We start from the raw sequence: 26,420 nt of genomic DNA, 5'->3' as shown, positions 1-26,420 counted from the left end.
CAGTTTTAAAACTAATCTAAAACTGAAGAAAGGACTTCCTGGTCAACACTGCTACAAATATTTAAAGGGAAGGTTTGGATTCTTTTTCTTCTTGAAATTTCAAAGTCTTTTTCATACAGTTATTGTTTCAGGCTCATGCCACCTTTTTTGATGTGGTTGAAATACGTAAGTGAGACACAACCACATCTGAAGGACACTGAAAGACTTCAATAACTTAGGATATGAAATGAAATGGAACTACACACTCAAGGGCAAACACAACAGAACATACTAACTGCAGTGTCACATCTCTGAAGTAACAGACCTTCAGTGCTGCCCAGCCATCACTTGAGGAGCCTAGTCCAATACCCCCTAAAGGTGGCATTTTCAGCCATCAAAATCAGCTCTAAATCTACTGGCCACTCTAAGACTCCTAACCAAATGGTGGCCCAAAATAAACATCTCCACTTGTGAGATCTTATTGGGAAAAGTTAGTTAAACTCACCTAAAATTTGCAAAATCACTTCTATGAAAAAAAGAAAAAAAAAAAAAAAGCCTATAACTTTAACCAACTTAGTAAGAATAAAAGATTTTTTTTTTTCCTCCTCTGGTTAGTATTCTTAGTTTCAGGCTAGGTCAAGTCAGGCATATTATGCCATTTCATTCACTAACTCCTGAAAATACAGCCCCCTTCAGAAATTAATTAGCCTTCCCCCCCACACACACACAGTCCCTATTGGCAGGTTCTGGAACAGAACCTGGAACAAGTTTTGACAGCGACAGACATTCTGGTAAGTTCCTGTCTTCATTTCTGAAAGCTGGGTTTCCAACCACGTTTTTTTGTTGCACTGTTTCATGATCTCAGTTTATTCCCCTACACACTTCTGTTGCCCAGCTCCTGCAGTACACACACCTGTGACACTGCATGCTCCAAATGCTGCTGAATCCCATTCTCAGTGTTGTGCCCCACAAAAAAAAGCTGTTTCCACTCCCTCTTGTAAAATAGGCTATTCATCCCAATCACCCTGGCAGCAGTTCTCAAGGACGATGAGATATAGGACCAACTTTATTGCATCAAAACAAAGAGGATTGTTCATTATTAGTGAATAGTCAGAGCTTATCTGAACTTTTTATTCTACTTCCCCCTACAATTGCTACTTACCTCATCACAAAGGTAACTAAAGTAGGAAAACGATCTAGTAAAAAGAATTAAAACCTCCAAGGAAGATTGTTATTTGCACATCAAAATTATTTACAGAAGATAATTATACTGTGACAACACATTACAAAAGCATTTTGATGGTTTTCACTTGGAATTAATGGACAATTTTAGACTTGAACACAGTAGTAAACCTATAGTTACACACACAAGCAGTAAAACTCATAGGAGATCCACCAGCTTTCTATCCTAGCCTGACAGTTGCATCCTACCCTGATAATCCACTGCCAGTTGTTTAGATTTTACAGTATGGTGATAACCCATTCCCTTTCTGTGGGATGCCGCAGAATGCCAGCCCCCCTCTGCTCACTCATCAGATGAAGGGGGAATCGCAGGAGGTCTGCTGGCCACCAGCAGTCAGCGTGCAAAGTGAACAGCCAGCTCTGCTTACAGGATTTGCCCTCACCTGCTTGAGCGTACATACTTCTGATCTACAGTAAAGGGTTTCTGTCAGCCAGAGCTTGCACAAGAGACTGTTTCTACACAAAAAGCTTCAGAAAACAAAGCAGCAAGACGTCTCAGCCATGATATCAAAGGATGTGCTGGGGAAAGTTATTGATGTACGCACACAATCTGACTGCAAGCTCCGAACTGTTTGTGGAAACTCCACAGTTTTTTTCCACTCTCTGTGGGTACTATTATTATTATACCTCACAAAACACAGTAAGTATAAGAAAAATAATGAGCATTATTTAAGTACAACAAGAACACTTAAAGCATATTCGAGATAGCCAAATGTTTTCAAAGGGAACTTTCCAAATGCTTTCCTGTGAGTATATTTCTAGCCATGAGAGAAGAAACCATAGCCAACTTAATTTCAGCCTCCTAGAGACTCATTTCAACAGGACCACATTCTGTACTGGTTTTTGAGCTTTAACTGAAAGCTAAATTCCTTATTTATATTATTTTTTCAAAATTTTTTCCCCATTTTTTCCAAGAAATAATTTACTTTTTTTTCCATCAAATAGAAGATACTTCTCTTCAAACTTTTTGGATTCTTACAGAAGGATTTTTTGTGTTCTAGCTCCTTGGTACATTTAATAGAGACTTAAGACTTTGGGAATTAAGAAAAAGTGTTTTGAGAGCATTCTTTATCTGTAAGAATATCTACATCTAAACTTTGCAAGTAAGAAGTTTAAGAGATCCACATCTACCCCACAGATCTTTATTAATTTAGAACAAAATGTATTTGGAATTGCTCATGGAGCAATTAAAGCTCAGTGATGAGAAGAATTCCACAAATTCTACATAAACACCACCACTTCAACCCAAATAATAGAAGAAAAAGAATATAATAGGCCTATTATAGTTGGTGTTCTTGACTCGCAAAGCACACAAAGGATAAAATTGAAGTGTCTCTTTCTGTCCAACATTCAAGTCACTGTGCAATACTCAACAGCTTTTTTTTTTTTTAATTGCGTGGAGAAGGTTCTAACACCCTCCCCTCCTTTATGTGTCAACTTTTTAATATTTATGTTCAATTATTATAAATTAAACTTGTTCTTACAACGCATGCTTAATTTCAAGTGGCATTTTCTGCAACTTTTCAGCATAGCTTTTGAACAATTTTGATTTTCAATTTAAATTAAGAACACGTTGATAGACTTTTAAACAGGAACAGGGTTTTACGTATGCTTAGAAGCAAGCAAACTTGTCAATGTTTTGTTGAATTCAGTCCTTGGTGAGAAAGCACATATCTCTGTATTAAAGGAACAAGAAACTCTTTAACTAAAGCTCATACTTGCAAGCCTAGGGCTCAATCCAGTCCAAATGAATGGGCATAGTGCAACATCCACGCACGGCTATATTCAATAATCGCTTGTTGCAAGTAGCGCTCATGATCAAAGACGCCGTTAGCACAATCCACATAATGGTTTTCCTGAAGGATGTTTGTTCAGATGTGAAGGTTGGAAATTGTGTATCACATAATGGATACCAAAAGGAGAGCTCTGCTCCATCTGCCTGAGGCGTGACAGAATTAATGCTCAAGAGAGAAAGAAAATAAATAAATAAATAAATAAATAAATAAATAATGGAGACAATGAGCTAATAACACTTCCTGTTGGAGATCATCTTTGACAATCTAGGTAAAGGCATTTTTTATTTTTTTTTTTAATTCTTGTTTTTATTGTCCAGAACCTACAGTAGGTCTTAAAAACTGTAAGCCTGGACAGGAAGGACAACATAACCAGAGTAAATTTGAATACTTGCACAAGGTAGTTGAAAGATGGATCATGTTACTTGTACTTTATTTGCAAATAATATCCTTGTCTTTTAAAAGACATACAGACAGGCAGCCATTGGCAGAATTTTTTATGCAACATGTTCTGCATTTAAAAGCGACAGTAATACGGACAAATCTTCACTCCATGCCACAAGGTAACCTCAGGTTTCTCCAAGAAGCCCACAAACTAGCTAATAGCTACAGCCTGGAGTACTCAAGGAAACTCAAAGCCCAGGAGGCCATTTAACATATGGAAATGGAACAGCAATATATATTTATAAATAACAACAATGAAGAACATTTAATTAAAAGTTATGCACCCTATGGGTATGCCTATAGTCAGCAAAGCAAAGCAATAGAAAAGTACCCAGTTCCAGATGCGGTTTAGTTGTGGTAACACAGACCTTTTAAATGATCCACGTTATGCTATGCCACATATTCCATTGCCAATTTTTAGAAGGGTAGGCATACACTGAGACAACTGAAAAAAAGTACAATGTTGTAGAGAAAAAAAAAAAAAAAAAAAAAAAAAGTGGGGCGTGAAAAAAGTATCGAGTACTTTTTCCTTAGAAGTGTTCTCTGCGACCTAAGGTAAGTCAGTACTGGGGCACTTTTTGAGAAGTGAGATCAGCTATATGCCAGAGATCATGCATCTGCGGAGACCTTTGAGACAGGAATTGAGAATTACCTTCTGCATAACCAGTTCAAAACAGATGGAGACAGGTTTTCAGTGAGTAAAATTTGTGATCCTTAAGCCATTCTGAAAATTTTGACTAAAACATAATAGAAACTTATAAGAACAGTTCAAGGTTCTTTTTATTTTTTAATGAGTTTGAGACCCTCATTAGGAAGCATTCTGACACTCATTGACCTCCCTGATACTGACATAACCTTAGTAGGGCTTTTCCCTAAAAGAAAGCATGAAGACTACTATGGTACCAAAACACCAAAAATGGATGGAACGGAATTCATTTCAGCTTTGTTTTGCTAAATCCTTTCAGCAGTTAGCAGAAGTATAGCATCCACATTTAGAGCAGAAAAGGGACACTAAATTTTACTTTTAATCCTAAACAAGTTACTTTAGGGACACACTGAGTACAATACCACAGTCCAAATGGCATCCTGAAATATAATAAATTATAACAGAGGAAAAATATGACCATAGTTAAATCTGTTAACTGATTTAGTTGATTGTAACTAGAAAGACAAAATAATTGGCACACCTATTGAGCAGCAATTCCCTGAAAGGAGAATATTTCAATATCCTGACTGATCTCATTGCTTTTATGGAAGGCTTTACTGTATTTTCTGTAAGCCAATCTGGTCTGTCACATATTCAATTTTTAATGCTAACACCAATGACAGCATGTGTTTTTAAATGCAGCTACATCTGCCGCTGTTAATTACTGAGTCAGCTGTCCCCTGTACTGAAAAATGAAAACACCGTGATGACATGAAAGCTTTGAAGAAGCTACTTGTCATTAACTGCTTCCTTGTGCTACAAATTAAGTTTTCTGATCCTAAAAGGGGCTGTACTTTATCACAGCAGATAGAAAGAGAACAAACAGAATTCTGCAGCAGATCTTAGTAGCAACCTACACAAAACATCGGATTCATACAATGCTGTATATGAATTTCAGCACCAGGAGACCTGCAATAGACTCGCTTACGAATAGATCTTCCCTTCCTGAAATAGCGTGTGGTACTGTTTGTAAAGAGAAAACAATATAAGCATACACATGCAGAGGTTTATCAAAAATATTTCTCAAGAAGGTATGTTCTATTGGTGAAACAGAGGTACTAGTCCTGTACTTGTACATGAGACACAGTAGTCTCATTTTTAATCAAATAAATCAGTTGATTTTGATTTAAAACAGCCAAAGAAGACTTAAGAAGATCAGCATGTTTTGAAAATGCAAGCATGGAATTATTAGTGATGCTGATGCATTTTAGCATCTTTATGTATGTATATGCATCTGTAGCACTTAATGATGACAGTTCATTTTATTAAGCTACATGCAGTTATAACAGATGAAAACAAGCCATTGCTTGAATGCTAATGATAAGGAAAAACAGCTTACAAAAAGATACCTTGCTCTGAACCTTAAGAGGATGAGGAAAGGGAAACGATTACAGATGGGAAATCCCAGAACAAAGCAGTCAATCTAACATTTGCATATCGTGCGAGAGAAGAAAGGAGGTAATTGTTACTAGCAGAAGCAACAAAATTAAAACACTTACTGAAATAATAGTGATATGTCAACATAGCACAGAGAAACGCCACAGAAGTATACCGAGTTGGTTCCAAAGCAATATAATCACTTTAAAACAGTCTTGATTTAAGTATCTTAGATACTCCTTGTTCTGGAATTAGTCATGCTGAATTGCAAATCATAAATAATTGTTAACACAAAAAAAAAGATAGCCCTGATTTAGCAAGACTTACCGTATTAGAAGGTTGAACCCTACCATCAAAAAAGTAGCAATAAGTAAATCACTATAACTGGAGGGAAGACAATTTAAAGAAATAAGAATAGATATTTCTGTATCTGTACTTGATTGCTTTGAATCACAAAAGACTATAAACATCAAATAAAACCACTCATCTTCTATACTATTTTCTTAGTTTTCCAGAATTACAAAACCAGAACCTTTACCATAGCAATAAAAGGACATTTCAAAGTGCTGTTCTTACTCCATGCCTGCTTGAACTACACTCCATAACTGAGGGTGTTAACTATTTTCAGTACATGTGAATTTCCATACTTACCACACCCCACCACAGGGCATCTGCATAGCTGCCAAACTCTGTTTCTCCAGAATCATTTACAGCATCTTTTTCAGCCAGGTACACAAAATAAGAGGAAAAAATCAGGCCCAGAAATCCAATGTAGAGTGTAGTTATCAGTTCCTGCAAACAGGATCAAAATAACAGCATTACAATATTGCTGAGACATAAAAGTTATCTATCACTAACATTTTTTAAAAGATACCTGCAACAGAAGAATGTAATTTCAGCAATTAATAAACACTGATGCCAACTGTTGGCTGTGCAAGTTAGCATCCAGTGAGTTCAGTAGTGAAAGAATTTACACAGTAGCTATTGACTTGTTCCAGCATACACGTTTCAGATACAGAATTTAATACAACCATGCATTTCTCACTTGCAAGTGTGACTTGCAACATGAAGTTTTTGGTCATCAAAAATCCATTGGATAAACTTTTCAAACGCTGCCATATTCAAAACAACTTTGGAAAAATACACATACTTTTTAGGAATGTTCAGATTCCCTTTTAGAAGTCTCATTCTTGTGGTTAAATCCAACAACAAGTCAAAAGTTTGGCAAAGTGCAGGTGAACATTTTTGATCTTTTAGGAACTTTTTGTCCCCTGAACAGGGCAGAACAACCATACTTGGGTAAAATAAATGACTACCTGTTTCCACATTAAATATATTTGACATCATCAACATGTCTGCAAACACACTGTTCTGAATATAAGGACTTAAATTACTGTTAAATAAATTGCATCGATTATTATGCCATTTTTTGAGTACTCAAACTTACTTGTCTGTGTATGAACACAACTGATCCCAGAAGCCTCCATGTACCACCCTGACGGTCAACATGCAGCATTCGTAAAATCTGCAGGAAACGGATGCCCCTGGAACACAATTTTTAAATTAATAAAGAGGCTAAGAATACAAGAGGAAATAAAAGAGGTGGAGAGGGCAAGTCTGTGTCTTCTAAAGGACCATTTTGAGGGAAATGCATAGTATTTTATGGTAGACCCAGCAGCTTGTCTCTTCTCACTCCATTTACTCATCTTTCATCATTTGTTATGAAGACAACTCAGGAAGGTTGTAAAGGAAGAGGAAGACTGTACACATGACTGGTAAGGGTGACTCAAGAATTCTGGATTTTGGACGCAAACTGTGAATGCTCCAGAAATCATTCATCAGTTTATATTTGACTTGCTCACCAGGATGGGGAACAATATATAGAAACAGCTAACTACAGAACCTTGCCTTTTAGGCGTATCACAGCCAACTTGAACTTGACAGTCCAACAATATATATATAAAATTTCATTTTTACAAAAGTCACCAGAGCACTGTTGCAGCTAATGCACAGAGCACAGTACACTGCCCTGTACTTCCTCATTCAGGAAAACAAAGTGGTGTAACCCTTCTGAGTACAAGGTGGATTCAGCCCATCAGGAACTCACAACCACTAACCCCATGCCTTTTATGAAACAGCAGCTTAAAGAGGTCAGAGGCAAAGTGTGAAAGACAGCTGCTGTAAAACTGAGCCAAGGAACTAAAACAGGATTTGGATAGAACCCATGTAGGTGGATGGGAGAGGATGGGTACATATATGTGCACCTCTACTCCCACCAACCATAAATCCATTACTAGAGCTAAGAAACTTATGACCAGACAACACACTCAAATTTTTATTTTCACTATACTTCATGGGATTATTATTTCACACCCATATGTGATTGGTGATCTGCTCTATTACATGAATGTCAGAGGAAAGACTATTTTTCACCAGGAGGTAAACAAAGAAAAAAAGCTACCCTATTCAAACGGACAGCATTATTTTCTTTTATTGCATATAATTACCTGATAGCTGAGGTTGCAAAGACTTGACCTTTAGAGCCCACACACAGAACTATCATGGAAGCAACAACTACAATTAAATCTGGAAAACAGAAGTCAATTGACAAAACTAGTTATTAGCATCTTGGCAATACTTCTGCAAAGCTGTTCTAAAACCATGGCCAATATTACTTTAAAAGTTTGAACAGTGACCCCAAATGAAGATTTCCAGTTACATATCAAGATATCTCTGCTGTAACATATAAAGAAAATATAATTGTATGATTTAATAGAAAGGTTTTACTGGGATGGGTCTGAGATTACCACATTCCAGATGAGTGATATGAGTTACTACAAAACAGCCTCAGCAGTCTGGATAACTTATTAGTTGGATTTCTTAGTTTCTCTGCTGTTTTAGAGACTGTTTTATTAATTGACAGAGTTTTTGGCTTTTATTTCATTTATCAGACAACTGACTTAATATTATTTAATCTCTCCAGGTCTGAAGGGTAGAGAAAAATTAGAATTTGTGTGTGTCTAGTTTACTTTAAGTCACTCATTGCCTTAGGACTGTATACTAAATCTGTCTGCCTCATGCCTAGTTAATTTTGGAAAGCAATTCCATATTTTGGAAAACAAAATAGTTCTTGATACGTATCTAGGAAAAGTGAACTTTGTTTTGCTTCCCAAGCTGAAATAAATCTGAAGCTGTTTCAGAACCTCTACTGTGCTACATCTCAAGAGAAATGGATTAGCAAGCAGAGTGCAAAGATATGGTCAAAGCCATTTTATTGCTGCAGTCACACCTGAGATGCAATTGTTTATGTACACACACAAAGAAACTAAAGTATTTTATGATTGTAACAATAAATATCCAGGCACAAAATTTTGTAATTTACATTCCAAAAACTTGCAGATTGTTTAGGAAAAATATATCCTCTATTCAACAAATAGTGTTTCTGAGTAGTGGAAAAAACTATGTCACAGAACAAGGATTACTGTGCTTCTATAACAATACCCCCTTCCAGAACTTGATTTGTTTATTCTATTTATATTTTGAATGCTCCAGGGCAAGGGTCTTCAAATAACTCTCTCAACATTGGTTAAAAAATACAGTATGGTTTTGGATTATTATGTTTCTTTCAGTGAAATTATTAAATGCAGGACAAGCATTCAAAAAAAAAAAAAAAAAAAAAAGAGTTTTGACATATCTAGATTTTGGAAAAATCTAGAATTTGTGGATATAATTTCTACAATGACTGGAGTCAGTCAGGAAAACAACTGCAGCGAATATCAAGGGGAATCAGGTGCCTGGTTCCAAAGGCATCACTCTGAAAACCAGTTTTTAATTCAATAAATACACGAAGTAATTACAGTGTATCTATCATGTTCCACCAAGCAGCGTGTAGTTCAGTTAGAATCCAAACCAAACTCATTAAAATATTCAAATGACTGCTAAAAAAAAAAAAAAAGCTTTCCATCATCTTTAAAAGAAAAAGTTTAGCTATTATAAGTGTCTGGGACCCCAAGGTCGCAGGAGACAGGATTACGGGCAAGACTTATTTCTGGCAAAGCTTCAGATCACTTGTGAAAAGAAAACACTCTGCCCTTCTGGAAAAACAAACCAAGCTACATTCCCCCCCACCCCCCCTAAATAAGTGCCATGGATTCCTTAGATCTATGCTAATACTAATGACAAGAGTTCTTGCTTAATCTTGGCTTCAATTGCTATAGAAATTTCATTTTTCAGAACTTTCAAAGATAACTTTCACCTGGTATCTACATCAACTTTGCGAGCTGCGTGTACTCACCAATGATTGAAATAGGCTTTCTAGCAAAACGGAGCCTTCCCCATATTCCAACGTATTTACTGCGGCATCCTGCTGACCATAACCGAACCACGTATTCTGTTCCAAAGAATACCACTAATACAATTTCCTAAAAGAAACAGACAGGGAACCAGATTAGTTTTCTATTGCATGTCTTTCATCTTTTTTTCAGAATCTATTAGAAATGCAGAAATAAATATAAAATTTGGAAGTTAAAAAACTATCAACCCAACCAACATCGTTTAAAGTAACACAGTAAAAGTGGCAAACAAAGAAATAAAAAATTAAGAGCAAGTTTAAATACTTTAATTGCATGCAGTTTGGCTCATATACATGTGCAAGAACTGAAAACTATTCTGTACAATTCACTTGGTCCCTCTATTCAAACAAAAGGTTCCCTTACCGTGCCAAAGAAAACAAGCACAGCTTGTATGCAGAAGATGAGTATTTTCCTAGACAGTTAGAAACAGAAATCTAGTCCTGAAGTGCTGCTGCTATCGAGCTTGGTGTTAACTACAGACCAACAACAAGGTATGACTTTGGAAATGCATACAAAGCCACAAACGTCAAAGACATCTGACACTCTTGTTGATACACAGAGGAACACTTATGTCATACTTGGAACCTCACGTGCAGATAAACCTGGCTTTTCTAGAGTGGCTGACCATGGCATATTCATCATAGTTTCCCCAAAGCCAAGGAGCTGCAACACTTCCTCATCGGCAAACTCAGTTAATAACTGGTCACACTATTACTGGTCAGGAGTAAAGACAAGAAACCACATTAGGTATCACAGCTGGATAGGATAGGATAAAGAGAAGGAGCTGCCTATTACAGAGAGTGTTCTAGTATAAAGAGCAGAGATATTGAACATTCTACCCAGTCTCCCCCTATTCCTGCACTGCTGTTTTTCCATGATAACCAATTGGCAAATGGGACTCAAGGTACCTATGAATTTCTAAACTAACTGAAATACCTAAGATGCAATCCTAGCCCAGACAACACCAATGGGAGCTTCAAAATCATCAGCTTCAAAAATGCATGGGACGTTGCCCTGAGCAGTCAGTAAAATAACAGGCCTGTAAGCAGTAAGAAAAGGGGAAGAAATTGCCACACACCGGTAGACCTCACTATATTCTTTTTGTGGTCCTAAAACTCCTGTCTTCTGCTGGCATGACCTGCTCATCTCAGGGCACTACATTGTTGAAGTTACTCTGTGACACAAACTTAGGAAGATGCTAGCCCGGACCACCTTCCTTGGTTTTGAAAATCTCAGTCTCTGCAAGATGTCAAATGCAGCAGAACAGCATCTCAATTGGTTATATTGTATTCCAATTACATTTTCAGCATATAATCAAACTGTCCAGACTGTTGGTTGTAATAAATGTAAAGCTCCTACCCTTTGACCCAGCCAAGAATCTCTTCTACAGCTTGGTGCCGAAAGGATCCGTCAGAAACCTTCACTTATCAATAACTCATTTAGAGTATTATTATATATTTTTTCAATAAAGTCAGAGCTAAAGTCATAAATCTATAAAACAAAAACAAAAAAAACAAAAACAAACAAACAAAAAAAACCAACAGCCTCTGCAGCAGGCACTTTAAGGAAAGGCTGTTTTAAGGCAGCAGCTTCAAACGCAGCAAAATTCTTCTTTGTCTAATTTCACTTAAAGATATTTAAGAACCTGCACTGAATTAAGACCAAACTACACAAGGTTCCATGAAACTGTTCTTATAAAGCAAAGCACCAGAGGCTGTCCTTGCCGATCAGGGGACTGCATTCATTTCTAAGATAGAGTCAACAAGCTCCAATATCCAAGAACACTTCAATATGCAGAAAACTAATGCATCTTCTTTCATCGGTACTAAAAGAAACTCCCTTAACAAAAGACAATAGCTACTGCACAGGGAGCAAGAAGTGTCCTTCATTCAAAATAATTAATTGGAGGAATGGGTGTATGGCCTCACATCATATGCATTAGCACAGACAATGCTCTTCAGATATTCCCAAAAGATTGCCAGGAAAAAAAAAAACAAAAAACAAAAAACAAGAATTCTGGTAGGAAAAGACAAACCCACAGTAAATTTAATGTTTTAGTACAATAAAGCAAGTCAGCACTCCGACCAGAAACCGTGGGCTTGGCAGGATCACAGTTTCATTTTGATAGCAAGAAGGTAAAAACTGAAAGCCCGGCTTGTGCTTTAAAGAAGCGCGTATTCTCTGCATAGCAAATTTGCATCGGAGCTGTGTGTGTATGTTTTTTAAAGCCCCTCCATGGTTCATTGGCTAACAAGAACACTGGCAAGTATGCAAATGTGGGCTGTCCCAAAGACAATGCAACAGACATGCAGTCAATGGTTACTGTCATCCAGTTCTTTGCATGACACGCAGACAAGCTTAGAGAACATTGATTGTTCTATAGACTCCAGTGACTGGAGGGAACGACCAGTCGGCTTACACCAAGACACATTTTTCACTCCTGACGTTTTGATAAAGGCTTATTGACCTAAATGAGACCCGAGTTATTCAGGGAACATCAGGGGTGAAAGTGCACAAGCTGTTCTTCATGGTCATACACAAAAACGCCAGGTATCCATTAGCAACTGGCAAATTCCCCCTCCCCTGCCCGTGGCTGCGTGACAGACAAAAGTGTTTTTAATATCTTGCATTGCATAAGTCCGATAAGTAATCCCATGGGGGTGGAGGAGGCTGATGAATTTCTTGTCAGTACACATTTATATTAGCAGCCAGAAACTTGCAGGCAAAGAAAAAACAGATTAGAAAATTATGCTTTCCTGAACTACCAAGATATTCCCTACTTTCCCTATCTAGCAGCTTAATGTGAAGCTTTACGTTAACTTGAAGAATAGCAACCTGATCCTTAGTTCATTTATGCCAGTGCTAATTAGGGCCAATTCAATTTAACAGGAGAGTTACACTGGCAGAGAGCAGCAAAGCCTTGCACCTGAGAATCTCAGCAAATCTGAGTTGCTCTACAGATGAATTTGGGCCACTGTTTCTTAGATACTTTCTCCTAACTGCCTGCTTAACACATACCTACAAAGTGCACCAGATAAAAGTTTTTGTGCTTCTCACAGTGAAATCAACTAGAATGAAATATGGCTTCATGAAGACCTGGAACAAAATAGAGGCTGGTATAGGAAAACAGTAGGATAAAGCAGTGAGCAGACAAAGAGGATGTAAAGAATGAGTGAAACAAGAAACAAAGCAACACTCAGCACAAGGCAAAAATTAAAATACACAGAAAATAATTGCCTGCAGAACTCTGGTGGGGGTGGCGATTAAAGCTCAGGAGAAAAGTTTTCTTGCTTCAAATAACACACACACACACACACAAGAACAGCATTGTGCGAGGACCCACTCAACCCTTTGCAACTTCATGCTGATTTCCTTTCTACCAGGTGAAAGCTGAAGCATCATATTAAGATTAAAAAAATATATTATACCAACATGACAAAAAGAGCACTCTGAGATGTGAAAGTCATGTCCCTTCACACCATGGGCATACTAGAGCCAAGAGACTTTATTTCCTTTTAATCATTGATTTATACATGACACCCTCACTTCTGCCATCCCTCTGGCTCAGCCCACAGGCACATGCTTTGTTCCTTCTCAGCCACATCATCTCAACACAGCTAAGTACCAGGGAAGCCCTCAATGGGAAGGTAGAGAAGATGAGCATAAGGTACACATGGAGACAGCTTTTCTTGAAGTAAGACACTGTGTCTCAACTCTCCAGCTGTGAGCAACTGACCCCAATAAACACATTTCACTTTCAACTACAAGGAACAGTCGCTGTGCAGGACAGGTCAACAGGACTGGTGTAACAAGCCTTGGGCATTACCTCTGTGGTACGGAGCTTGGTGAAACTAAACAGAACTCCCAATAACCAACCACCAGATGCCAGGGATCGAAATATTTCTCATAATGACCAGCAATGGAGCTTGAGTTCTCCCTGCTGCATTGGTGCAATAGTATGTATGCAGTGGGTCCAGTTTGGGAGACTCACAAAAGATTTTCAGTGTGTCTCACTACTCACTTCCACAGTTTTGGCTTCACGGTTCCCATGGAATAATCATGGTTTCATAACAAGCTCACACCAGGAACACAGAGAAGGACTCAGAGACCAGCCTTGATGTATCAGGTTTGACTTTTACACTGCAGAAGTGTACCCTGCTGTGGACAAGGACAGTTTAACCATCACCCTGATGAACTTCTGAAACAAACAACAAAGTCCTTTCCATCAGAGGACAATAGGAAAAAGCTATTTATGAAGAAGACTTAACTGAAGAAGGGATCGGACTTCAGCTGTGTGACTGGAGAGTCAGACCTATTAAAAACACCAGCCTTGTTTAGAGCACACAAGGCTTTTTATGTATTAGAAAAATTACCATCTGAAACATCTTGAAAAGCTTTTCCTCTTCTGTCCCAAGCTCGCTTAGAGAGGAAGAGGTACAATCCAACATTAAGAGGCATCCAACATCCACACTAAGATGAAATACAGCAGCAATTTGAAAAAGAAAGGGAGATTCCCTAAATTTAGCTGAAGGAAGAAAATCACATTTTAGCTTTAGTTGTTTTTAAGCATCTAGATTAATAGCTTGAACAAAATGAAACAAAACAAAACCTGACATAGAGCAGAGCAGGACACCTTAACAGCTATTTAACAGCTACAAAAATTATCTGGAGACTGAGAAAGTACCTGCTTAGAGCACACATAGCCTGATGCCCAGCCTGCAGACCTCAAAACTGTACCTGGCCACGAACCATCACAGATGGAGTAAGTTCTCCCATAGCTTTAAATCATTACATGCCAAGCAGCATACCCCAGCTATAAGGCTCCTTTGGCCAAACTTGCACCACTATCTATTTCTAAGACAAGGTCACAAAAGGTCTCTGCTAAGCTACTGTGCCAAAAGAAGAGGGCTGGTAACCTCCTCTCAATCTGTGGTAGCAGGAGCAGAATATGGACACTAGAAGACATTTTGTTCACAGCTCTTGATAAGGACATTTCTATTTCTGAAGGAGCCAAAAGACGGGACAACAGATCTACTGATGCTAATAAAAAGCAACAAATAACATTTGCTGACAACCACAGACTGTATGGAACCCTTGGAGCTGGATCGCACAACAGACAGGCACAACATCTTCACAAGCAGGGCCATAGTGTATCCTCTACAGCCAAAAAAAAAGCAGGAACCTGTCTCTTGCATAGAGCGATAGGTCACATTTTACACTCACAAAACCAGCACCACTGCAGGCTGCACATTAACGTGGAGAGAGCTGGAGTTCAGTTTACAGCTCGCTGCTCACCTGACACATAGGGGCTTGCAAAATGCTTCAGACAGCACTTGTGCATAGCCTGAGCAGGGTATGCAAATTTACAGCACTGAAGGCAACTGTTTCTTCTAATCTCACTCGCTTTGTATAGAGAGGCCCCTCTTTGTTCTCTTGAGAAAGGCAGGATTTCTTCTTGAAAGCTGTACTGTGTTTTCTGAGATACACAGAACAGCCAAATCAGATGGCCTAGGCAAACAGACAAAGACAGACACCAAACTCAATACAGTAAAAATCCCAACTTGATGAAGTACAGGTCAAAAATAAAAAGGTAAATAGTTTTTCATATACATGTGCACTTAGTGAGCAATAGCAAGTGCCAAAAGTGCTATTTAAGACTAGGGATTATCTACACTACTTTTTTTTCACTTTCAGAGATGTTAAAAAAAAAAAAAAAAAAAAAAGTTGCGCATATTCAAGTTAAAAGCAGTAAGTTTTAAAACCAGAATATTTAATGTCTCATGCTGAGCTTTTATCTTCCCTTCAAAAAAACTTATGGTCATTTGCTAAAATTCTTTATCTAGCATATTTGTCACCAAAGGATTAAATAGGCAATGGAAAACAAAAAGAATTTAGTATTAGTATCACATTTCTATCTTCAGAGGCCTGTAATTAAGCCTAAGACATTATTGGACATCGTTAAAGTTCCCTTATTAATGTTTTTAATTAAGATGAAATAATATTTACGTAAGTGTTCACGTTTTGAAGACGGGAAGCTTAGTACGAGACGAAGTTAGAAAAGTTGACTGTGCTGAAGCTTTTCTGTTTTCCCTTAATCAGTGCCGAGAGCACACAACAATAGCATTGGGAGCAATAAAGAATACTGCAGGCCTGCAATTTTAGGTTGAGATTTTCCAAAGGCTCCAAGCAACTAAATCCGATTGAATTTCAATAGGACTTGGGCACCTAACTCCCTTAGGTGCATTTAAAAAGCCTTTAATTGATTTCCTTAGCTCTCTTCTCACTGGAGGTTTCAGCCAAATCCAAACGAAGGCAGAAGAATTTTTTCCACTAACTACAAAAAGCCTCAGATGTCAGTGGTATAATTTTGCACATTAAAGCATGGTCTCAGAGCACTGGTGTATTAAAACAACTTTCCACGCCATCATCCCTGCACAGGTCTCTTCATAACACAGTCTTCAGCTTGTGAACTTGGTTGCTGATGATATCCACCAGGAATTTGCAGAAGTAAATTAAGCTGGGCTTGCACAATTAGTTTATGATACCTGCTTTAACATGGAGTTCTCGCTCCCCAAACACTCTCAAGAACTAGACCTTAAACCCACAGGATTTGGCAACAGAAAGGAAGCTTTAACATCCTAACCAGTCCAAAATTGATTAAAAACCCACAAACACACTCTTCCTTTTTGTTTATTTCATGAACCTGTTATTCACAGTTCATACGAGTCTCTAGAAGAAATTCATATCAGAGCTTCTGCTTCAATGAGAAATAAGCTCTGGCTCCTATCCAGGACAGCATATGCTTAATTTTATAACTCCCTGAATTCAAAAGAACTATACACCTACTTCAGTTTAAGCACACATACACACGGTTCAGAGAGATGCATGCTCAATTGTTAGTACATGTAACACGCTAATAGGAATAGAAAGGACCTGCTGCAAACTAAAGCAGCAGCCTAAGTTATGGAGTCTGTACTTTTGTGTTACAGAGAAATTTTCATATTAACACTATTTAGGCAGTGGCTACTTTTCCCCTAGCAGATTATTTTCATCCTGTCAAGTATCTTGTTGTGTGCTGATAATTACATTCACTCTGCAGCTAATGCTGAATGCATTGGAGGACTCTTGAAGAGACCATATGCACGAAAGCTCACCTGCTTGTGATTTTTTCCAAACTATAAATGGCAGGGCAAGGGTAGCTAACACGTCCTCTGGCAGAATTTTCTTAGATCCTTAGACTACCACTACCATTATTACAACACTAGTCCTTTCAGAGAGAAAAATAAATATTGCATATTACTTCTTACCAGAAAGTAGAGCAACACAGAAGGAAGAATCCAGCCATTATCAGCCTGGCTTAGCCTGCAATAGCTTCATTTTGTCTACTTAAAAGGAAAGGTAAAAGTAGTTAGCATTTTCAAGATGTAATGGCCAGGCTGTGGTCACCTGCCACGCATAAAAACTTTGGTAACAGCAACATTTAAATCCCAATAGTTTGAGGCATACATTTTTCTTTGAGGCCATGCTGGTAAGTAAGAGCCAGGAAGCAACAGTATGTTTTTAAAACAAATTAGAAAGATTGACGAAAAAACATTTTTGTTCCACTGGTTCTGAAAACTAGAAAATAACTCTCTTAAGCTTTCTGTATTTGTTTTTCCTCCTTACTCATCTTTTTCCATTTCATTAGAAAAGGACAGAAGGGCTGGAAAGGACAGGAAACTAGAAACTCAAACACCTTCAGTTTTCAATTATCTATAAAAGTAAATCAGTTAATGCTTGCCCTTGAAAAAATGCTTTTTTTTTTTTTTTTTTTCCTCAGATCATGGCCACATTTGATTCTATGCTCAAACCTTAGTGATTTTTAATGTATATATTCTGTAAATAAAATGTGTCTGTAGAATCAACTGCACTTTTAAAGCATAAAAAGAAATACGCTGTAAGAAGTATAAAAATTAGGAACTACACTTTTCTCTCTCTAGAAACTCGTGAGACAGGGACTGTAAGAAAACAAGCCTTAATGAAATCCATTTTCCTTGTTTGCTGTGTCTCTCCTTCTGTACAGTCACTAGTTGTCCAGAGATGGCCACGTTCACACACTGTAGTAAACCTGAGCTGTGTTGCTATACCAGTAATCTGAGTCTCTCTCTCTCTCCTCCAAATCTGACAGCCGTCAATGTGTAGTATTTCTTAGCTTTAACCACAGCCTCACCATTCTGACCCACTAAGATTTCTTCATGCATTTGGGCTCTGGGTAGTGCCCCTGCAGAGAAAACGCTTCCACAAGCTGTAGCAACGCTTCATTCCATGGCTAGACAGGAGTCAGGAAGACTGCAGAGATGGGGGAGATCAGGGCTCAATTTGCCGTCCAGCTACAGATTTCTCATTTGGCTTTGAGCAGACTGTGTGTCACCCTTCACTCAGTTCCCAAGTAGAGAAAGCCACTGCTCTCACCATCTTTTGCCACAAACCATTCTGTGGATAAACACCATGATGCAATGAGGGTCCCACGTCTAAATCCCAGATTACGTTATGAGCTTTTGACAATTTACTCCTTCAAAAGATGGCACAGAGTACACCAAAAAGGAACGTTTTCAGATGAAGTTCTAATTTCTTACCTGTCTTGTGAAGTTAAGGATGTTTCCCTCCCCAGTCCACCCCTACCCAAGCAGGGAGTTATGGTCATGTACAGTCTGGCTTCAGGATTTTCAACTTGACCCTTCCATCTCCTTTTCATGGTTTTAGGCTTTGTGGGACCTACTCTGGGATGTAATGTGTGTTCTGCAAGTGAGGCATATCCAGAAAATTAGTAGGTCACTGAAAGCAGAACACTACTGTGGTTACTTCTACCTCCGCACATGCTCCTGATACACTCTTTCCCTCGAAGCAGTATGTTTTCAACATTCACCCTCCCAAACTGAGATTTACAGCCTGAGCAATAACTGTATTCTTCATTAACAGTTTAACAAGTAAATTTCAAATGGACTACTGCTGTTTGCGACCCCCTCCAGATAATGATGGGAAAAAAGAAAATATTAATTTTTTCCCAGCTGGCAGGACAGTGTTGTGCGGTAGGGCTGTCTGAAAGCAAACCTTCCGCAATTAGAAGCCCGGCATTCCTTTTACACATGTGGGCAATCGCTGCTCATTTACCAGTATCATGCTCAGCATTGATAAGAGTTCAAGTGCTGTATTTCTGTTTGACACTTACATAAACACAACCTGCGTTTGCCTCAGCATACTTGAGCTCTCTCCCAGGCCTGCTCCAGGGAATACGCATCATGATCTTCCACACAGCTGCAAAAACAGTCTCACACTAAACCTGTAGTCCAGGCACTTAATACTCCTCACAGGAAAACACATGTGCTAGTTTAAGCTAATAAAAAACCTCTCAGATGCCATATGTACATAGCCCATTCAGTCAGCATTTTACAGTTGCCTCTAAAATTTGTGAAGGAGGAGAGGAAAATTATTTGACATGCAAAATAAACCTAACCGAAGGCAACAAGTCAGCGTTTCAGATGAGTGGCAAACACATTTCACATACTGAAGGCAAGTAGTTTCCTCCTCGTGCCAATTTCCTGTGCTCGTTCCAATCAGTGAGCATAAAACAGTTGTGGCTATCATTCAGCGCATCAGGATTATAGCATACCAAAATGGGAAGTTAATTTATACCAACCAAAGCACATGATTAATTCAGTGCAAACTCTCTCGAGAGCTTTGATAATGTTCCAAGCGGACCAAACTAAACTTACATTTGCAAAATGAAGATATAAGCCAGATCTCTCTGAAGTCGCATACTCCATTAACCAAGCTACCGTTATGTGCAAAGACTTGTATTTTTACTCGGATTCATGTTTCTATCAGTTTTGGGTCCAACATAAATAAATGGTGCAACAGAGGCAGCTCTTTGCAGAAGTCAAAGTTAGGAAAGGAGAACTCCAGTTCTGTGAAACTCCCTTCACTCACTATCACCTTTCCCCTGCACCCTCTACAAATAAAGGACAAGTGCACTATTCATTGCTGGGAGAAAAAAAAAATATCTTAAAAAAGCCACGGCCTTCTCAGTGGCAGCTGGTCCGAGCCTCAAGACATCAAATACCTCAGGAAACTAATAGGCATTATATGGAATTAATTTTAGAAAAAAAATACAAAAAAGCGATATTTGGCTGAATTCAGTACCTCTCTACTCCAAAGCTGTTTGGAAAAGGAGAGGAGAGACGTTACGAAAGCAAGGCCTAGGGCACAGCAAGAAGAAACTGAAGGCTCTGCCGCAGGACATGGGCTAGCGGGCAGCTGCTGCAGTGACCAAAAGCCACCAAACCAGAAGAATCCTCCTGTGGCGGGGTACTTGAAAAGGGAAAAAAGCATGCAGCTTTGATTGATTTAATGCATTGTTTATGCATTTTAAGTGCAGCAGTATTTCAGAACACACAACTGGTAGCAGTGGAGCTGCACTTCATATTATTGCATTAATAATGTGCTCAGTTTTCTAAAGTTTGGGGCATCTCTGTTCTTTATGTGAGGTATACTTCCAGGGGACTCATGATTTATTTTAGGAATAGCTGGATGTTGTAGGGGCTTCTGTTTGACCTCAAGTTTACAGTTGTGTTTAGTTTAACTCCTGATTTAAACATCTTTCCTGGTACATTAGGTGATGAAGTAAGTGAATGCCAATCTTACTCCACAGGTAGATGAATTCTGACAGCAATTACTGTGAAGAGATTGCCCAATTTTATTTTATTTTATTTTTATCTTTCCTCCCTTCACACCTTCCCCACAGTTTTCAGTACTCAGCATTTCAAAAAGCGGTTTTTAATACATCTGCCCTGCTTAGTCCTCTCAGGATCCCATTGTGTTAGATGGGATTGTATCAGAAAACCTTCAGTCTGGGCACGTAAATCTTACAGCAAAACCACAGAACTAAGATTACCCATCAGAACCGAAGATGCTCACGCCATCCAAAAAGATGAACGTTCAGCAATTGAGGAACTAGTGAGAACACCTGTACCTGTTGTCTTAATAGAAGGTAAGCCAGAGGGTGCATTCAAGGATGGTGATTGTCATTGCTAACCCAATAGCCACTGCTCTATGTGCCAAAGTGAAATATGCAACACTACCACCTCTCAGCAATAACACAATGTAAAAAGTGTTCTTTCCACTGGCAAGTGTTCTTTTAAAACAGTATTTTATCAGTACACAAAGTAAATAATAACAGGTTAATCTCTTTTCTAGGGCTAAGACAAAAAAAAAAAAAAAAAAGGAAGGAAGTCCTGATGCATAACAACCAAATACTAACACACGAATAGAGAATAGAGCGTGTAAGAACTTTGGGATACACTATTTTTATTTAGTGGTTTTACACAAGAAGCAATAGCTCAAGTGGCCAAGGCTTCCAGAAATTAGTGAACGTCAAAGGTTTTAGCCTAACTTACAGATATTAAAGGAGGAAAAAGCTACTCAAACTGCAAATCAGACAGCTTTGCATTTTTCTGTAAGCATCAGTAAAGGTGGATAAAATACGGAAAACACTCAGAGGCCTGTAATCCTCTGCTGAAAGGAGGTTTTACATGGCAGCAGAACCAAACATACCCATCTGGTGAGCTCCTTCTTCGGGGATAAGGCGAGTGGTGTGCCACGCTCAGAGCTGGGTTCTATTTCCAGCTCTGCTAAAAATGGTTTTAATTACAACCTCATGTTTCCCCTTTCCTGAACACATAACACGCTGCACATTTAACTTTGTACAGAAGTGTCAATTGCTAGTACTGTTTAGGGTATAATTAAAAACAATTACATTATACTAGAAAAGCACATAAGGGACTGTTTTGTGTACAATGTGCATTTCCTCATCAGCTGGATGGCCAAAGGAAACCCACTAGACATGAAAGTATGGTACAGCTGGGTCCCATAACTGGGCATTTGCATATTTATAAGCTATTGCACTTGGGAGGCCATTGCTGATGACATGAATGCCTGTATTAATGAGTCCATCAATAGAGATTTCCTTATGAGAAATCTGCCCTTATGAAGTTACATCAGAGAACTCTGTTATCATGAAAAATAAGACTTGTCTCAAATGGCAGACTTTAAAGCCAAAAATCTTGCACATATTTAAATAGCATGCTTTACAGTACTCAAGAAGTGGTATAAACTCTCTACAAATACTGTCTGTGGTTTCACACCTTTTGAGTAACAGTAATGGCTATTTCATGCTAGGAAGATAGGAAATGTGTTCATCTTGGGTGCTGAATCAGCCTAAAAAAAAGCTACAAAAACCCTCTTTTGAGCACTCTGTAAATGATTTGTGGGCTGTGGGAATTATATCTTCAATTAGAAAGATAGCAAACTGATGACTGTACAATAAGCAATCACTTCTCAGCACAATACAGAGTAGTTAATATAGTGTGACTCCTATTACTGCTACAAGAAGTTGTGTTTTACTATTTAAATCTTAAAATCTTAAGCATAGTATTAAACATAGATAGCTTTTTTTTTCTTTTTTTTTTTAATAACATGAAGAGTAGGGTGAACAAGCTTTGAGAGGAAAAAAGTCTATTGCAAGTTAGTGTACAAATACCTCCTCCAAGTTTTTCTAACTGGCTACTGCACGATGTTTTCCATGGAAATTCCAGCCACATTAGTTCTGGCAGCAATTAAAGACTACTTTTGGAATCCTTAACAACATCCAAGGGGTCCCTTTCAGCTTTACTTCTTGTTCCGTAGTTCTTTCTACTCTTTAAAGCAGGGAAAGCAGTCCCGTCCCCCCATCCCCCCCCCCCCAGCCTTCAACTTGTTTTTACTGTTAAAATAAATACGAGGATGAGTCAGAACTCCAGCTCAAAGGAACAGCACTGAAGTATTTACTCGGCTTTGAGAGCTGAGAAGCTCCTCTATTGCTCAGGTTGCACCTCCTACCACTGCTTGGTACATTGTGCAACTCTGATTGTGAGCCAACATGATCATAGGACTCGATGATAAAAGAAGCTATTCAGAGTTTTGGCAGGAGGAATACTTCTGACATTTTGTTTCATCTGGATCACAAGATTAGACTTCGGCTTGGGGTTTTAACACTAAGCTGCCCATGCTGCATCATATGGAGCTGATTTCTGACACCTCTTCTAACTGCGCATCATGTTATTCTTGAACATTCCCATCTGAGTCAATGGGTCGACCCTTGAAGCAAGCTGCCATCTATTACAAATAAACACAGTTGTACCTATTTGTTGAAGAGGGAAGATTACACCCTTACACCCCTTAGAACAGACCGAAGATACATGTAGGTACCAGGCCACAATATCAAGAATTCATTCTTCTTGAAAGCAAAACATAAATGAAGCCAGCATGTATCCAGGCATCAGAATTACAGTTGTACATTATTCCAAATACCAGCTAAAGTGTTAAAAATCCTCTGTGACCATATGTGATATTTCAACCATGTTCATAGCTGGAAAACAACATTAGAATTAGTATTGATTAAGTTAACTGCCTGGCTAGAAAAAAATCACTAAATGGAGAATGAAAACTTGAATGGGGCAAACATACATTTTTTTCCTATTATTAACAGAGAGAAATAGGCACATGCAAAGGAAAATTCATCTCAACTGTCCGAAGCACCTTCAGCTGTAACAAGTGACTCTTTCAGGTGTACCTATCCTTTTCCATTTATCCTTTTCCTTTTTTCCAAGGGAAAGTCCATGTGATTGGTTTATTCTACCTTTTTGGACAGCTAAAATTAGCTGCAAAAATAATAATAAAAAAATAAAAACCCAAAGTCAATAAGTGCTTTGAGTTATTGAATACGGTATTCTCACCCTGAAGCAATGGCATAAACTTCTGAGAGGATGGAAGTTTACTGTCAGTTCTCACTTGAAAGAAATTTATTAGCTGTTTCTATTTTTGGCCTGGTCTCCCTAGGGAGGTCTGTGCGATCACCTCTTCTCCCTCCGGTTTTCCTCTCAGAACTCCTGAACCTACAGCTGATCTGAAGGCCAGGTGTGTCAGAGCATATTTGAACTTCCTGGAAACATTGTGAGAATTTGGGGCCAGGCAGAAATGAAGTACCCTGCCTATGGCCCGAGAGAAAAGATTTCACATTATTCATGACACACTCTCATGATGGTTCTCTAATCTTAACCAACATCCAGCCTCAGGAAAACTTATTGCAAGTTTCAGTTGAAACTTCTATTGAATCCACTAGGCTTCACAAAAACAAAGCAAACCAACCCCAAAACACCCACTCCAAGACCCCAAAGCCCTATCGCATCCTTGGTCCCAGTGCTTGTACAACCACTGGAGTCCCCAGGAACTGATCTGTGTTTTAACTGAAGAAAACACTGGAGCAGAACAGTCTCAAGTGGCCTACACAGCCTCAGTGCTCAGCTGGATAAGGATCTGAGCTACTTGATCACAACTGAAGGATGCTCCTGTTCCCAGCAGGAATTTGGACTGGATCATCCTCAGAAGTCTCTTCCAACCTAAATTTTCCTATTATGGTATCATTTTTCTGTGATTAAGTAGAATTTTTCCTACTGGTTCCTGGAAACTGTGTTTAAAAAGGTAACTAAATGCAAATCACTTTCAGAGAGAAAAAAAAAAAATGAATACAGTGAAACCAAGAGGTTTCTTTTTCACTTCCAAGGGAAGTTCACTTGCCATGAAGCACAAGATGAAGAGGAGAACAGACTACCTCCATGTCCCCTTCTACTACCTGCATGGACTTCTTAGCTTTGCCATGCAGCATTTTCCTGGTTGGGACTGAAGGGGTAGGAAAGAGAAACAGCTTGGGGGAAAAAAAAAAAAAAAAATCTGACACCTAGTTTCAGCAGTTTACTTCCACACAGAGATGCAACTCTTGATTCATCAGAGCATAAGCTTAGCAGAGAAAGCAAACCAATGACACTTCATTCAATAAAGAATAAACTGCGGTATTCCCACTGTGTTCATCATGTCACTTCTTCAATCAACTCTGATTGATTAAACTTCTTTCATTAACTGATTTCAGCTTGTCTGCTTTATTAGCATCTGTATTATCCACCTGGGACCCTAGAACATCTGCTGCGTTTGCCTGCCATGTTCTAGGAAGCTCAGCCCTCCTGTTTACTACAAGTATTTTCTCAGATTTCTGATAAAAGCTTCAGATTCTCCCAATCTTCTCCTAAGAACTACAGCAGCTAGCAGCTTTTGTTCTCCATTTGATCATTTACTGCAGTCGTCCAGCACAGCTGATAATGCTTCTCATTCCACTAAGCTCACTCAAACAAAAATCACAGGTAGGGCTTCTCACAGGCTGACAGTTCTGCTTATCTTCCATAATGGGGGACGTACAGTTCACACTTATGCCTGGCCAGGCTTTTTCATTTTCTAGTTCCTGAGGGTCACAACAACAGAGTGCAAATATTTACAACCAGGAGTAGGCATTCTTAACAGATGGAAGGTGGAAGAGCGAGCATTTAACTGTGCCCCCCATATTTAGTATGCTGCTCTAGGGCCCCTTACAAGATACTTGCCTGCACACATGCTTACAGAAAAGATATTGTTCACCATGTTCGTTTAGTGGCATATGAAGAATACATAATGATGTCATAATGATGTCATCACGTGCAATTGGAAAGAGAATAATCCCATTCTTCAATTCCCTCCAACGTTCTGAGTGTTACGTAGTCACATAGGATAGTGTGAGCAGATAACTTTTACCCAAGCACCGTATCCTCAGTACATGCTCCACATACTGGGTTTGGAATTTGTTCTGCAAAAGTCAGTAGGGAGTTTTCCTGTATTATACATGAAAATATGATCTTTAATTGATTTCAGTGATGTCAAATAGCTCAAGATTTTTATGTGTTTAAACAGGTTATTTTGGAGGTTTACTTGTAGCTGTACGAACAGTTCAGAATGTTCCTTTTGAGAAGAATTTAGAGTTAATCGACTCAAGATTTGGGGGGAGGGATTGAACTTCCTAGAGTACAAGTCATAGTGTGTTAACAGACAGTGTATCACACCACATTGAGCTCCACTAAGATAAAAGGCTTAGAGATTTCACTGTATAATAAAAAGACCTTGTGTAAGCAAAAGAAATAAATATTTACAAAGAGAAAACTGCCTTTAAATTCCTAAAACCCACCCCACATGGAAGAATCACCATCATATGAGGCAGAAACACCATCACAAGAAAGAAGAGCGGGGGGGGGTAGGGGAACGAGTACAAGCAACAGCCCTTCTTAAAAAAAATATTTATCTTAAGAGTCATTAGATAATCTTCCACTTCCAAAACTGCTGAACCAGTCAGTTCTACCCCACGTTCAGCATCAGACTATTAAATGAAGTCAAAAGTTTCTGTGGTTACTCTCAGCTGAAATGAGCTAATTTCCCCAGAGAACGAGCTACACTGACCAGATGTCTTGAGCCACTACTCCCCAAAGGAGCGGAGCAGCCCGAGCAATGCCGCCTCTGTTTCTATGGAGATGGGTTTTCCCATCCACCACACAGCCGGGCGCACGGTGGCTACCAGCTGTTGTCTCGACTCGGGCTCCA

At 38.8% G+C, this 26,420-nt stretch overlaps 1 protein-coding gene across 5 annotated transcripts in view; it reads right to left on the bottom strand.

Moving 5' to 3' along the window:
- Window positions 1–26,420, bottom strand: part of KCNQ1 (potassium voltage-gated channel subfamily Q member 1) — a 342,658-nt gene that overhangs the window by 250,625 nt on the left and 65,613 nt on the right. For all 5 annotated transcript variants that reach the window (XR_014693723.1, XM_084521542.1, XM_084521543.1 and 2 more), the window contains exons 3-6: window positions 9,836–9,962; window positions 8,049–8,127; window positions 6,989–7,085; window positions 6,193–6,333 (exon numbers count right to left, since the gene is read on the bottom strand). Coding sequence is in view for 4 of the 5 variants with exons in the window: in XM_084521542.1 (XP_084377668.1) it covers window positions 6,193–6,333; window positions 6,989–7,085; window positions 8,049–8,127; window positions 9,836–9,962 (444 nt within the window). In the remaining variant the exon portion in view is untranslated. The remainder of the gene's footprint in view (window positions 1–6,192; window positions 6,334–6,988; window positions 7,086–8,048; window positions 8,128–9,835; window positions 9,963–26,420) is intronic.

The sequence above is a fragment of the Aythya ferina genome (assembly GCF_964211825.1).
Source record: "Aythya ferina genome assembly, chromosome: 5".
Classification (NCBI taxonomy): domain Eukaryota; kingdom Metazoa; phylum Chordata; class Aves; order Anseriformes; family Anatidae; genus Aythya; species Aythya ferina.
The sequence above is the reverse complement of the archived record's forward strand: the minus strand, read 5'-3'. Positions and strand labels throughout refer to the sequence as shown.